Raw genomic sequence first — 15,960 nt, forward strand, 5'->3', positions numbered from 1 at the left:
TGTGTGTGGACATAATTTCTTCCCCAGTTCCTATGATTTGTTTAAATTCTCTCCCTCACTCAGTGCCTCTTTCCCCTTATACTCTTCAATTTTGGGACCTATCCTATATTACAGCAGCTCATTCCCCACCCCACTCCCTTTTTTTTTTCCTGTGAGGCTTTTCTGTCTTTGGTGTCTTCCCTGTTAGGGTATCCTGCCCCAGGAAACCAGATGGGGTCTGTCCAAAAAGGTGAGTCAATGCAGAAAAGTCTGTTTTGCATTTAGATGGTCCAGCCAACAGAAACTGGACTGAACGCACACACCTCTTGTCAATAGTTCTGCTATAGTCTCTCTTTTAGGTCCCTGTGCCTGGATGTGCATGGGGGGTTCTAAGTTGATGGTGTGAATGGCTCTACAGACTGCATCCACAGCAGCAGAGACCCAGGCCGTGTTGTCTCTGAGCAACTCCCAACCTGTGTGGGGCCAAGTGAGAAGCAGGGGTCTGGACCGGCCGGTACAGGATGAATCTTCCTACCTGCTCTTGCAGATTATTTTTCTTTTTCTTCAACTCAGCATTTGTAGAGCCCATCTCCATTCTTTATCAGCCTCCAGAGCTCTAGGCACATAAAATTTGTCCTTTTTATTGGTGATTCTGAAGGGAAACTTTCACAGGGGTTATCTTACGGGACCATGTTGATGATGTCACTCCATGACCTTATCTGTTTCTCTCAATAGTTCGTAAAGTGAGAGCCATCATTTCTCAAGCCTCTCCAATTCTGTGACGGGATAACAGCAGCATGAGTTGAGACCATAGCATAGTGGAATCCTCAACTTCCCCTTTAGTCACATGCTTATACTCCAAATTTGAACTTAAAGGGAAAGGCAATACTAAATGAAAACTTGCAAATCATTTCTATGCTCTTAGAAATAAACAGAAGCCATGAATCTGTCTTACAAATTTCTATACAGAGAAGCCCTTTTAAATTAATATATTGAACAAATAATTTGGTATTACCAAAATAATACCTTAGAAGAACTCTATTCAAATTGGCTTAACGGGGAAACGGACTTTGGCCCAGTGGTTAGGGCGTCTGTCTACCATATGGGAGGTCCGCGGTTCAAGCCCCGGGCCTCCTTGACCCGTGTGGAGCTGGCCATGCGCAGTGCTGATGCGCGCAAGGAGTGCGCCCGTGAGGAAAGCCGCCCAGCGTGAAAAGAAAGTGCAGCCTGCCCAGGAATGGCGCCGCCCACACTTCCCGTGTCACTGACGACAACAGAAGCGGACAAAGAAACAAGACGCAGCAAATAGACACCAAGAACAGACAACCAAGGGAGGGGGGGAAATTAAATAAATAAATAAATCTTTAAAAACAAAACAAAACAAAACAAATTGGCTTAACGATAACTAAGGGCTTATGTAAAAATTAATACCCCTAAAGTCTCAGATATTAAGGAACTCAAACTTCTGATATTTCCAATGGGAAATAAGAATCATGAAACACAATTTGTACAACAGCAAATAAAAACACATATGTTGATAACCACAATTAAAAGCATAAATCCAAATAGGATGAATTTGCCCCCATATATTTTATTAAACGAAGAACCTAGGCCAGGAAATAGGTCTGTCCATTGAAATGTTTGAGCCTGACTGATAAGATGAAACATCATAACTTGGTCCTTTAAAATATTAGGTTATTTATTAATCACTGTGTCAGGCAAAACAACATTGTTCATGGACAGTCAAGGTATCTAGAGCCCTTCTATTTGGCAATGCCATTGATGCTACACTGTCAACTTCAGAAAAGAGGGGCTGAATAATTGTAAAGATATGTTAAAACTCCATTTCACACCCTTAGATATATTTATAAGTGCTAGTTGGCATTTAGGATGACTGTAGGGATAAAATTTGTGATTTAATAGAAAACTATAGCACAGTTCTGTGTGTTATTAGAATTTGTTCCTGCTCATTGTCTGAGCTATTCTGCATACCCTTTGTAGACTGCAGGTAACTGCATGGTTTTGTTACCCACTGGTAAACTGGAATGGATCATGTGATCCTGCATATATTGTCTACCTTTAATGCCAGTCAGAAATCTAACTTAGGATCTTTTGCACATCAGGTCTCACACTGGCAAGAGAAATAATAACCCCAATCCTTTGATCTACCATAATACAGGGTTCCACTCTTTCATAAGCATGATCATAACTTCCCTAGGAACATATGACCTGGAGCTAGCACTTACAAATATATGAAACTATGTTTCATGATTCTGCTCAAAGTCCTTGCCACCCTCAAGAGAGATGGTTGCTCTCAAGACAGCTACTCAAAAGGAAAATGAAATAAAAATGGCACTGTCTCTAGTGGACAGACACTTAAAAATAATAGACACCTTGATTCGGAGAGAGGGTCACGCCCATAATCCATTGGAGTGGAGGAACTCCACTCCAAGGGTCTTAAATGTAATTGAACAACCACCTGATGAACCTAACTGCAATCAAGAAAGGAAACAAATTTAAAAAAAGGAAAAGGAAAAAGGAACAAAACTACTGACTGAGCCTACTTGACTGCCTGACAGGAAAAGAAATCATTGGTGCTGACCAGAGTGTTTCAAATTTCCAATGAGGTCACTGGAAAAATGGGGGACTGTTAAGTAAAATAAAATGTTCACCTGCATTGGGCATTGCCCTTTTCGGAGAAAGGATTTTCCAGAAGACACAACCAATTGACCTGCAGGGGCATTCCAAGAAAATGAAACAATGGAGCATACCTTATCGAACTGCAGGTAAGCAATACCTGGCAATAAACCAGTTTCAGTCCAGGAGAGACAGCTTATCAGAATGGACAAGCATACCATACTAATCAGTGTATGTCTGCTCCCCACTCTGTAAGACATGCTCCTCCCACATAAAATGGAAATTTTATAACAGCCAATCAGAGCATATCCTTACTTGCTTTTGACCTATATAAACTCCCCCTTTCAGGTTGGAGTTGTCCTGGGTGGTGTTGCAGGGACAGTTACCGGACACTGCATGTCCTCTCATGGCCCACTGGGTGTACGTGTAGGAGAGTGTGGGCTATGGTGTGGACCACTGACCATGAGATGCAGCAGTGCTCAGAGATGTATTCACCAAGTGCAATGAATGTCTCATGATAATGGAGGAGGTCGTTGTTATGGGGGGAGGATTGGGGTGAGGGGGGTGGGGGGTAAATGGGGACCTAACTTTTTTTAATGGAACATTAAAAAAATAAATAAGGGGAAACGGACTTTGGCCCAGTGGTTAGGGCGTCTGTCTACCATATGGGAGGTCCACGGTTCAAACCCCGGGCTTCCTTGACCCGTGTGGAGCTGGCCATGCGCAGTGCTGATGCGCGCAAGGAGTGCCGTGCCACGCAAGGGTGTCCCCCGCGTGGGAGTGCGCCTGTGAGGAGAGCCGCCCAGCGTGAAAAGAAAGAGCAGCCTGCCCAGGAATGGCGCCGCCCGCACGGGAATGGCGCCGCCCACACTTCCCATGCCGCTGACGACAACAGAAGCGGACAACAGAAGCCGACAAAGAAACAAGACGCAGCAAATCGACACCAAGAACAGACAACCGGGGGAGGGGGGGAAATTAAATAAAATAAATAAATCTTAAAAAAAAAAAATTAAAAAAAAATAAATAAATAAGGAAAAAGAAAAAAAATAAATATACATTAATACCGGGAAAAAATAAATTAAAATAAATAAATAAACTTCCCCTTTCCATTACTCCATCACTGTGGGGGTCCAGTGGGTCCCCTCCCTAAGAGAAACTCAGCCTACAGTACCCAGCTGCCTGCATGCAGGAGGACACAAGTTAAAATGTAACAAAACTCACAAGGAAATAATGTACCGATGGTATAGAAGTTTGATATGGTTATGAATTCCAAAAATAGATACTGGATTATCCTTGTAATCTGATCTGTACCTGGGCAGGACTGAGTTATGATTAGGGTGTTGAGTCCCTACCCCCTGGTGGGTGGGGACTCACAGATAAAAGACACAGCAAAGAACAGAGTTCAGGGCTTTCAATGTTGGAGTTTGATGCTGAAGCTGGAGCCCCAGGGAGAGAAACAGAGCCATTCATCCGGTAGTCACAGCTGACCTTGTGGAGAGAGGCAAAGCCTAGAGAGCGTCAGAGTCTACAGCTGACCTTGTGGAGTAAACAGAGGAACTGAACCCAGAGGAACCCAGAAAGCCTGAACCCTCACAGACATCGGCAGCCATCTTGCTCCAACATGTGGAAATAGACTTTGGTGAGGGAAGTAGCTTATGCTTTATGGCCTGGTATTTGTAAGCTCCTACCCCAAATAAATACTCTTTATAAAAACCAACCCATTTCTGGTATTTTGTATCAGCACCCCTTTGGCTAATACAGAAGGTATCATAGACTGTAACTTTCTCCAGGCTGTACAGTTCCTTTTTACAATATCATCACCAGACCCCATTTATGTAACTCTGTTATAAAATGTCTTTGTTCTGAGACCTTATATGTATTGCCCCTCCTATTTCCACTTCTTTGCAAAGTGCTACTGTCATTCTTTGGCCTGTAGCTGTGGAAAAGCCTCTCTTGTCCCTAAGTCCCAATAAATAAAACTCACATCTGACAATGTACCGAGTATGCCCTTTGGTCTTACAGTCACCTTGACTCATACCCTCCAGGAGCTGGGTTGCAACAATCACCTTAGCTTTTTTTCTACCTTCGGAATGGGATGCCGCAGAAATAATGAACTGCTCAATAAAACTGTGAGATCCTAAACTGCATGAAAACTTTTAACACTTGCCATGAAGGATTCAGAGAAATACGTGAACTACCACACTCAATAGCAGGCCTCTTATCCTCCCCAGCCTAGTACCTGTTACCAGTCAGAAACTATCGATTCTATTTTGTTGCCTAAAATCATATGGCATTCTCTAAGTGTCACCTATTTAATGAATTGTTTAGAACTCTCCATACCCAATAAGAAATTCTGTGTAATTTAATACCTACACTCCCCACCTTCACTCCTCCCTCCTTGCCAACCCCCATCATCAGCATGGACACCAGCCCAGCACTTCAACTCAGTCATAAACCTTTGTACCTCCTTCTAATCTGGACAATTACATCCACCGCCTCCTTAAAGTAGCTGCGCGAAACTCATTTTCTTAAGGAAGTGTTCCATGATTTCCCTCACTGTGTAAACATTTACTGAATATCTGCTATGTGCCAGACACTTTCATGTAATTTTGCATAGGTCAATACACTTCTCATGTCACTAATTTTGAGTGTCTCCTTCAGTTTCCTCTACCTATCCCTGGTCACAGCTTCACGAGGACCCTCACTCACTTGAACACGATCCTATGAATCACTTAGAGGTTTACTGGCATACGTTTCAGTAATTTGATATCCTGATTGTACTGCAGCCCTATAGTAGGCATTTTTTTTCGTTATGAAATCCTAATATAGATAAAATTGGCCTCAGAGGTCATCTCAGTAAAGGTGGGCTGGGGGACTCAAGCTTGGGAAAGCTGAGCTGGCAGCTGGAGAAAAACGGCAGGAGGAAGCGGAGAGCATGTGACCAGAGATCTGAGGCATAGCCAAGAAGGGCTCTTCAGGAGATTTGGAGGGGCTGTCCCAAGTCAGATTCTCTCAGGGCCTGGGAAGCGATTGGGGGGGGGGGGGGGGGCAGGTCCGACTCACCTCTGTAGTGCGAAGAGGGCCAGGGCCCGGCACCAAAGAGCAGATGCCTGTAGCGTTGGAAGGCCTCGTCGAGGACCGAGCAGCCCGGCTGCGCGGCTGAACCGGCATGGTAGTGGAAGTGGAAATTCTTTGGGAGAATGAAGTACCGCTGGTCGGAGATTTGGATATCTTGGGGCCAAGGCCATAAGGCCGTTGCCGGCCCAGCAAACGCTGCCGCTAGCAGCAGCGAAAACCACAACCTAAAGCCTGCCATTGCCCGCTGGGCTCCTCTCTCAGAGGGCTGAGCCACGCGAGCCCCGGGTCAGGTGAGCGGAGCCCGCGTGACAATCGGCGTGTCACGTGACCGCGCGCAGCCCTCCGCCAGCGACCCCCTCGGCGATTGACTGTTCGCCCTTCCGTTCCGGGCGTGAACGTCGAGCTCCTGCGTTCCAGCGCTTCCGGCAATGGCTCGGGTCCTTAGGCTGCTATTTTAACTGGCGAAGGAGTAAATCATTTCTCTTCAGCGATGCCATGCCTACAATGACGGAACTACAGAGAGCACCAGACTGTAGAAAGGCTAGGTGGAGAGGCGGAGTGGGCGAGCAGGAAAGGAAAGTTTCCCAAACCGGGAGGCTAGGAGGGGAGACGGGCAAAGGGGCGGGGGCGTCTTCTACGGTGAATCTTGAATGATGAACACGAGTTCACCGTGCTGACTGGGAGGTCAGTCATGAGGTAACTTTAGAATCAGAAAAATGGAGGCGTAAAATCACAAGTCGTTGTGATGGGAAGTGCTGTAGGCGGGAAGGTAGAGTCTGAACTTTTGCCAGAAAGGAGTAGTTCTTGTGATCTATTTATGACTGCGAAAAAAAAGTGCAGCTCTGAGAGCAAGCTCGGGCATGCCTAGGGCTCCTCTGTAGGCGCTTGGCTTCATGGTTGATAATTTCCTAGTTAACTTCCCTAAATCCCTTCCCCCCCACCGAGACAAAATTTCAAATACCCAGGTAGTTGTTCACTTCAAACAGTAAGATATTGTTGGGACTTTGGCTGCAAGATGGAGAATTCCAAAATCAAAATATCAGCAAGCTTGCTTTCTCTTGGAGTTTGTAGTGTTCTTGAGCCGGGTGCAGCAGATGTTCCTTAGCTTGCATCTCTGCTTTCTACCGCATGGCAATGTCCTTTCCTTTCTAGCTTCTGTGACTTTCAGGTTCTCTTTATAGGGACTTAATAAGATTAAAGCCTACCCTGATTCAGCTGGCCACACCTTGACTAGAAACAGCATATTCAAAAGGTCCTGTATATAAATGGGATCATACACAGGGATGTGGATTAAGAATATGATTTTGCTGGGGTACATAATTCAATCTACCACAATACCCAGGGTACAAAAGTAGAGAATCAGAATCATTGTCAGAAAAGCCAAGTTCATAATCTGGTCCTTATCCCACAGGATCAATAGTTTCAAAGGTGAGAATAGTAAGTCAAAGTAGAGTTTCAGGACTGAGCATTTGTCAAGATACCTCTATATGTGAGACTCAACCTGGAAGAAGGGTCATTAACTTAGTCACACAAAATGAAGGAAGTGGACCCAAATCAGGAGATTGTAAAAACTACTAATGAAACACTTAGAAATTTTTGTTGAGAGAATATCCAAAACATTCCAATCATTCTCTTTCTGACCAGTATTGCAGATAATCAGAAAGTAATAAATGACCATTTAGGGAAGCGGACTTGGCCCAGTGGTTAGAGCATCTGTCTACCACATGGGAGGTCCACAGTTCAAACCCCGGGCCTCCTTGACCCACGTGCAGTGCTGATGCACGTGAGGAGTGCCCTGCCTCCCCGTGTAGGGGAGCCACACGTGCAAGGAGTGCGGCCTGTAAGGAGAGCCGCCCAGTGTGAAAGAAAGTGCAGCCTGCCCAGGAATGGCGCTGCACACACCGAGAGCTGACACAACAAGATGACGCAACAAAAAGAAACACAGAGTCCTGTGCCGCTGACAACAGAAGTGGACAAAGGAAAACACGCAGCAAATAGATACAAAGAACAGACAACTGGGGCAGGGGGGAAGGGGAAACAAATCTTTTTTAAAAAAGACTGCCAAGCACTATCTAGGGATAGATAAGAGCTTTTTTGGAACTAAGGAGGCAAAAGGACGCAAATATAACCTTGCTAAACCAAGCAGCCCACTGATTCATTAACTCGGTCTATGATATTAACTGGTAGCATAATAGATCAAGAAATCTGACACACCACATTATGAGACCTAATTATGGACTGGGGCCTTTAGTCAAAGTGAGGAAAACCCAAACCACCAGGTAGGGTGGAATAAGCACAGAGGGCAAATAAGAAACAAAACAAAGCAAATGAACAAAAAAGTGCCTGCAAATAGAAATTACAAAACGTGAAGAAAAAAAGTCAGCAAAGTCACAGTTAGAATATAAATGCATTTCAGATGAAAATACTTTGGGGGCATAGTATGATGACATCTTTAAGTCTGTTTAGGATACACCGAAGTATATGCAGAATAATAGATTATGATAATGACTAAAACTCAAGAAACAAAAGTAGGTAGAAATGAAACAACAGACAGGTATAATGAAAAAGAGACAATTAAAAATCATAGAAATGAAACATAGTCTTTGAAATAAAAAATCCAATATATAGGATAAAATCCAGATAGTATTCCCAACAAAATATACAAAATATTTTGTTTTTAGATATATCAGACCTATCTGATATATATCTGAAAGAACGTTTCAACAAATTTCAAAGGCTGTCATGTTCTCTTACCAAACTGAAATTTTTAGAATTCAGGGAAGCGGATTTAGCTCAACTGATAGAGCGTCCGCCTACCACATGGGAGGTCCAGGGTTCAAACCCAGGGCCTCCTGACCCATGTGGTGAGCTGGTCCACGCTCAGTGCTGATGCGGGCAAGGAGTGCCGTGGCACACAGGGGTGTCCCCCACATAGGGGATCCCCAAGTGCAAAGAGTGCGCCCCGTAAGGAGAGCTGCCCCCCGTGAAAAAAGTGCAGCCTGCCCAGGAGTGGTGCTGCACACACGGAGAGCTGATGCACCAAGATGACTCAACAAAAAGAGACACAGATTCCCAGTGCTGCTGACAAGAATACAGGCGGACACAGAAGAACACAGTGAATGGACACAGAGAGCAGACAACTGGTCGGGGGGCAGGGGGGTGGTAAGGGGAAAGAAATATAAAATAAATCTTTAAAAAAAGAATTCAAAGGTAAGAGTATAATAAAAATGCTCTGTGTTAGTTACTCTATAACTAAACAATGCTACCTCAAAAACTCATGGGTAAAAAGGGAATCATGTTGAAAATAGCAAGATATTTAAAACTGAACAACAACGGAGGAATTACTATAATCGAAATCCATAAGTACAATTATTTTTTAAAAAACAAAAAAAAATATTTGAAATGAGTTATGTATTCAACTCATGAACATGAAAAATAAATATGTAAGCCAAAAGAAGGAAAAAAATACTAAAATAAGTAAAAATTAATAAAATAGGGGAAAAAACCCAGGTTCAAACAATACCCTAAAATCCAATTTTGGGGGAAAAATTCAATAAAAGACAATAAGGAAAAACAAAAACCATAAATAAATAGTATTAAAAATGAAAAGGAAGACATAATTAAAATTTCCATCTATATTAACTCAAGCATATTAATTTTATTGTTTAAATTTTCTGTACCTTTATTAGTCTTTATTTGTTTTATCTGTTTCTCTTTGTTAAATATTCCATGACAGTTATAGATTTTCCATTTTTCCTTGTAGTCCTATCAGTGTCACAAACAAATCTCCAAGTTAATCTGTGGATTCAATGCAATTCCATAGAAAATCTCACAGCATTTTTACCCCTATGAACCTCATTTTATTTGATCTACACTAAAAAACAGGAGGTGGAACAAAATGGGAGGTGCTAGTAACTCCATTTACAAACAGGAAGATAATCGCCAAGAGACACAGCAGCGGCAGAGTTCTTCCTCTCTGGGGCCGCCTCAACACTTCTGCATTCACCCAATTTGTAAATCAGATACCAGTCTGAGCTATCAAAAGCTCAGAGGAACATTCAAATGTATTCCATAATGAAAAAATCCACAGAGGTTTTCCATAGAAAATGATAAGCTGTTTTTAAAATTCAAGGCAGTCCAATCTTTCTTCTTTGTAAAGAGTCAAAAAGAGCCAAGATAATTTTAAAAACTAAGAAGATAGGGACATTTACCCTATCAGATGTGGAGATGTCTTATTAAGCTTTTGTAATTAAGATAGTGTGGTAGTGGCACAAGTTTAAACAAACAAATATAACCGAATAGAAGGCCTAAATATAGGCAAATGCATGTGTGTAAAGATAACATATGATAAAAGTAACATTTTAAAAAGTTGATGAGTAAAGTATGAACTGTTCAACAAATGGCATTGGCATAACTGATTAAATAGAGGGAAAATAAAGCTAAATCCCTACTTTGCAATCACATGATAAAATTAGATTAGCCTTTAGATTAAAGGCCTAAATGTGAAAAGTAAAACTTTATTCCCACTGTCTGATTTGGAGGCAAAATGAGTATCAAAAAGAGTAATGAAGTAATAGATAATAACACTGAATTTTTAAAAAAATCTACAAATCTATAGAGATAGTCAGGAAAAGATAGAGAAATGGTGAAAAGGAAAAAGTGGGAAGGTAGGTGGGGAGGAGGCGGCTTTTCTGTATAGAAAAATTTAGCTAATAAATACAGAAGGAACGCTAGAAATTGAAATTTGATACTCCCCAATATAGGTCAGGCAAGGATCATCAGAAGAAACAAAATCATTGAGTGTTTTAAAGGTTATTAGGAAACAGAATATCAAATTATCACTCTACTGTATATTTATTTACTAAGGGGAAATATATATTTACAACAGAAAGATTTGACAATCACTGTCTTAACTAAGCTTGGTATTACCAATATTAAGACAACTTGACATCATATGCCTCTTGATGTGATGCAATGTGAGATATATACTATCACCTGTGTGGTGTTTTGCTAGACATGTGAGACTTGCTCTAATGATAAAGAATTACACAAATCCAGAATGTGGGACATTCTGCAAGACAGCTGGCCCAGAGTATTCAAAGAACAGAGGAAGGTGTAGATTGAATCAACCAGTAACTGAAGATTGAAGACATATAACAGTCAGATGCAGTACATTGATTCTGGATTATAAGAAATAGGATATAAAGAACATTTTTTCACAATTGAGGAAATCTGAGTATAGAGAGTATGTTGGAGGTTGTTACTGAATTAACATGGTTTAGATACCATGGTGATGTGTAGGAGAATTCTATCGTTATTGCAAGATAAGCTAAAATACTTAGAGGTGAAGTGTCATGATGTCTACACCCTATTTTCAAATAGTTTGGCCAAAACTTAAAAAAAAAATAGGGAAACAAGAGAAAGAGATAGAGTAAATGTGTCAAGATGTTAACAGTTAGTTTATGTGAAGCAATTATCATGAACAGAAAGACACCATCCAGTGTCACACAGAAAAGTAAAGTGGAATATCATCATCCATGAACTGGTGACAAAAATAAGAGTAAAAAATCCTTTAAAATAAATTTATGAATATAGATAGAGCAAGAAAAGAAATATTAAAGTAAATGAGGGAAGTGGATGTGGCTCAAGTGATAGGGTCTCTGCCTACCATATGGGAGGACCCAGGTTTGATCCCTGGGGCCTCCTGGTGAAAAAGAAGAAGAGAAAGTGTGCCTGCACAGTGAGCCAGTGCCTGCATGGTAAGCCGAGGGTGAGTGGGAGGGGAAGGGGAGAGGAAAATAAATACATTGAAAAAAATAAATTAATCTTTAAAAAAATAAAGCAAATGAGGCAAAATGTTGATGTAAGTGAATTTAAGTAAAGGATATGGGGTGTTCTTTGCACTATTCTTAAAACTTTTATCTGTTTGAAGTTATTTCTAAATAAAAAATTTAAAGGGAGGGGGAGATTACTTGTTCCAGTATACCAAGTAAGTAACAATATGACTAATGGTGAACATGACAACTTTTTTTTTATTGACTTTGTAATAATATTACATTAAAAAAATATATATATGTGAGGTCCCATTCAACCCCACCCCCCCACCCCCCCTCTCCCCCCCCAACAACACTCGTTCCCATCATCATGACACATCCATTGGATTTGGTAAGTACATCTTTGGGCACCTCTGCACCTCATAGACAATGGTCCACATCAAACATGACAACTTTTGTGGTCTTGAATGGTTCAGGTAGCAATTGTTTGTTTTTTAATGTAAGTCAATGAAACATATATTAACAGGATGGCCAGATGGAAATTGCCTCACACTGGAATGAACTTTTCCTGTGTCCACTGTTCATATGCTCTTTATAATATCTTCTGGCATGCCTAGAGGAATCTTGAGGATCCATCATACAGTTCTATTGGTAGTTTGCTGTATCCCTCAAGTATGTTGAGATTGAGAACCACTATGGTTTTGAGCAAGCAGTAGATTCTGCCTCTTCAGCTAGAGGTCAGTGTGCTACCTATCTCAGGTTGAGTTCTTCTAGAAGTCAGCCCTACACAAAGACTGAAGTGCAAGTAGATTATGTGGAAAGTACCAATGGAACTTTTGGAGGAGCTGACTTTGATGCCCTAACAGACATCAATACTTCTTTCATTTCATACTTTAATATGCTGGGCTTCATACAAGATAGGAAAGGGGACTGGGAAAATGGGGAAGTGAGATCAGGGAAAGAAGGAAGCCAATGAAAGATGCATTTTTAAGCTAGTTACCATTGTGGTCAAATGGAGTTTAATCTTGAAGAAAAATTGGGAAACAGTATAGAACCCTTGTCTTAGAGATATACCTCCTCTACCTCAGAGGCAGGGAGCTCATTGTTTTTTGAAGATTAATCACAAAAGGATGCTAATTTCCCAGAACTTTAGGTTCTCTCTAGGGAGAGCAACCTTTCCTGACTTCAGGGAAAGTTTTAGGTGAGGAGATGCTGATTCTAGATACTGGAAGTCTGTCAGAAACACTGAAGTATTAAGGCCAAGGGATACAGGCAGGGCAGTGAAAACACCTTTACTCGAACTGAGAAAGTCTACAGAACACTATCTCGTGATCCAAGGAACTGACTAGCACAAAGACCCAGAAAGAGAATCCAAATGTCCTTTGGTTTTCCTCTTGACAAATAGGCATAGCTTCCCTAGTTGAAAACTAGATTGCTACTAATTAGGGCATTTTCATTCCATCTGCAATGACTCTATTCATAATGATTCACCCTTTTTCTACCACAATATACAATATCAGGTTCTGAAGAACAAGAGTGTAAAATGGAAGAAGTATAGATGCCATTTGGGGCATTAAGTTCAGCTTCCATAAATGGTACAATGGGAAGGGAATTAGCCAAAAAAAAAAAATTGGGAACCTGCTTCCTAACTCAATAATTCAGAGAATTCTATCTCAGGCAAAGCCAGTAAGACTTCACTATTTCATAAAGGAGCAGAGAGTCTGCCTTATTATTGGATCATTGAGAGAGACCCACCTATCTATATCTTATGCCCATACCACTCAGAGCTTGGTTCTGGCCTCTTTTGGCCTCATCTGCTTTCTTTTTTTTTTTTTAATAAAAAGCCTTTATTGGGTTTAGATCAGGAGTCCATTGGTCTTGAGGACCTCTATCAATTTTCTTCTCCATATTCTTCTCAGCCTGTTTCTGCAGCCTCATGAGCTGCTTCTTCAAAACTTGACCTTCCTCTTCCTCTTTTTCTCCAGGTTTTTTACCACCTGGTACTTCCAGCCAACCTTGTGAACTAGACACCCCAAGTAGACAAAGTCACCTATGGGTTTCAGACACATAACCTTGAGGATGGCAGGAATCACTATCTGCGTTTTCTTGCTGTAAGAGGGCAGGATACCATTAAAAATATTAAGGAGGTCCATTGCAGCCTGGCCATGCTTGGTTTTGTGGGGCAGAATGCTTTGCACGGTTTGCCAAAAGATGCAGCTGGGGTTTGAAAGTGGTAGAGACCACTGGTTGGTGCTCATACACTTGTGGAGGAAAGCCAGGTAATTCAACTTATTTCTGTAGAACTATCTAGACATGTTGATGCCCTTACAGTGCACTACCACTACCTTCCAGCCTAGCAGTACCTCTTTAGCCACAAGGGCTACTATGTGGCTCAGGGTATGGCCTCAGCCATTGAATACCAGGATCTGCCCCTCTGCCACCCTCAGCAGCCTCCTGGGTCTGGCCTGTTTTCGTTTTATCTCATTTCTTTTTCATTCATTCATTTAACAATTTTTTATTGAGTGCCCTGGAATGGGTTTGGCAGATAAACAATACAGATTTATGCTCTGTTCTCTGAAACCTAAAATTTAGTGGAGGAGGCAGTTATTCAAGAACTAATTACATGGCAATCATTAAAAAGGCAACATCCCATTGCTAGCAAGGGTATCCTTTCTCATATACTGTGGGTGGGAATATAAATGAGCATAACCTTTCTGAAGGACATTTTAACTTTTATGTGTTTTAAAATCACAGCACTTCCCCTCCTCAAATTTATCCTAAGAGAATATTCATGTTCACAAAAGACTAGCCACCAAGCACCATTTATTAACAGTAAAAAATGTTTAAAAAAAAACACAAGTAGTTACAAAATAATAATTATATAATTACAATTGTGTTAAATACTAAGGAGGAAAATTATAGAACACTGTGAGTGTATGATGGGGGATTTCCAATCTGAGTTGAAGTGGAGCATCAGTGAAGCCCTCATGGAAGAAGTAATACTGGGAAGCGGACTTGGCCCAGTGGTTAGGGCGTCCGCCTACCACATGGGAGGTCTGCGGTCAAACCCCGGGCCTCCTTTGACCCATGTAGAGCTGGCCCCTGCACAGTGCTGATGCACACAAGGAGTGCTGTGCCACACAGGGGTATCCCCAATGTAGGGGAGCCCCACGCGCAAGGAGTGCGCCACGTAATGAGAGCCACCCAGTGCAAAAGAAAGTGCAGCCTGCCGAAGAATGGCGCCACACACACGGAGAGCTGACACAACAAGATGACGCAACTAAAAGAAACGCAGATTCCAGGTGCTGCTGATAAGGATAGAAGCGGTCACAGAAGAACACACAGCGAATGGACACAGAAGACAACTCGGGGGGGGCGGGGCAGGGGAGAGAAATTTAAAAAAAAAAGAATGATTCTTTTAAAAAAAAGTAATACTTAGTCTAAGACTGGACGAAAGAGTAGAGTTTGGTCAAGAAAATAAAGAGCATCTGAAGAACAGATCTGCAAGAAGGAGTTTAGGACATTCCTGAGACTAAAAGAAAGCCTGTGTAACTAGAGGGCAGTATTCACAAAAAAAGAGTGGCATAAGATGAGACTGGAGAGGTTGGCAAAGCCGATTCAGAAAGAAAAGGAGAAGAAGATGGAGGATGGAGGAAGAACAAGATCATTTTTTCCTGTTTTGAAACTTTATATAAATGGTATCATCAGCATGTATTCTTTTGTGTCCAGCTTCTTTCACTCAACATAATATCTATGAGAGTCATTCATGTTGTTGTGCACACAGTATTTCATTCCTTTTTTATGGCTGGAAGACATTTAATTATATTAATATAATGTAAATTTTTGTTCATTCCCTTTTATGAATATTTGGATTATTTTCAGGTTTGGCTATTACAAATAATGTTGATATGAATATTCCTGTAAAGTCCACTTGTGGACATAAGTTTTCAGTTCTCTCGGGTAAATTACCAAGAATGGAATTGCTATTAATTAGGTATAGATTAATAGATAATGTATAGCTAACTGTAGAATAAATTACCAAACTTTTCTCAAAAGTTGATCCTTTTTACACTCCCACCAGCAATGTATAAGAGTTTCAGTTCTTCCGCATCCTTGCCAATATTTGTTGTCAGTTTTTTCATTTTAGCCATCATAGAATTTCCCTAATGATATCAAGCACCTTTTTCATGGTCATTTGTATATTTTTCTTTATGAAGTATCTTTAATTCTTTTGCTCATTTTTTATTACATTGTTTATCTTTTTATTATCAATTGTAGGCATTCTTTATGACTTTTGGATACAAGTTCTTATCAGATAGAATTCATGAATATTGTTTCCCACTCTGTGGTTTGCCTACTTATTTTCTTAATAGTGTCTTTTGTTGACTAGAAGTTTTTAATTATAGAAAACAAATCCATTCCAGCAATCTTAATTTATTCCTGTAAATCTGAGTTACCACTTGGTGGCATGTCTCTTGGGCCTGAAGAATTA

The 15,960-nt window shown here is 41.1% G+C and overlaps 1 protein-coding gene and 1 pseudogene across 1 annotated transcript in view; both read right to left on the minus strand.

Annotated features, from left to right (window-relative positions):
- HEXA (hexosaminidase subunit alpha) overlaps nucleotides 1-5,999 on the minus strand; it is a 41,314-nt gene extending 35,315 nt beyond the window's left edge. The window contains exon 1 of the mRNA XM_004463730.4: nucleotides 5,680-5,999. Within this exon, the coding sequence (XP_004463787.1) occupies nucleotides 5,680-5,932 (253 nt within the window). The 5' untranslated portion in view covers nucleotides 5,933-5,999. The remainder of the gene's footprint in view (nucleotides 1-5,679) is intronic.
- Nucleotides 6,000-13,324: 7,325 nt separating this feature from the next.
- Nucleotides 13,325-15,619, minus strand: LOC131276832 (large ribosomal subunit protein uL13 pseudogene; annotated as a pseudogene).
- Between the last annotated feature and the right edge of the window lie 341 nt (nucleotides 15,620-15,960).

The sequence above is a fragment of the Dasypus novemcinctus genome, chromosome 3 (genome assembly GCF_030445035.2).
Source record: "Dasypus novemcinctus isolate mDasNov1 chromosome 3, mDasNov1.1.hap2, whole genome shotgun sequence".
Lineage (NCBI taxonomy): Eukaryota > Metazoa > Chordata > Mammalia > Cingulata > Dasypodidae > Dasypus > Dasypus novemcinctus.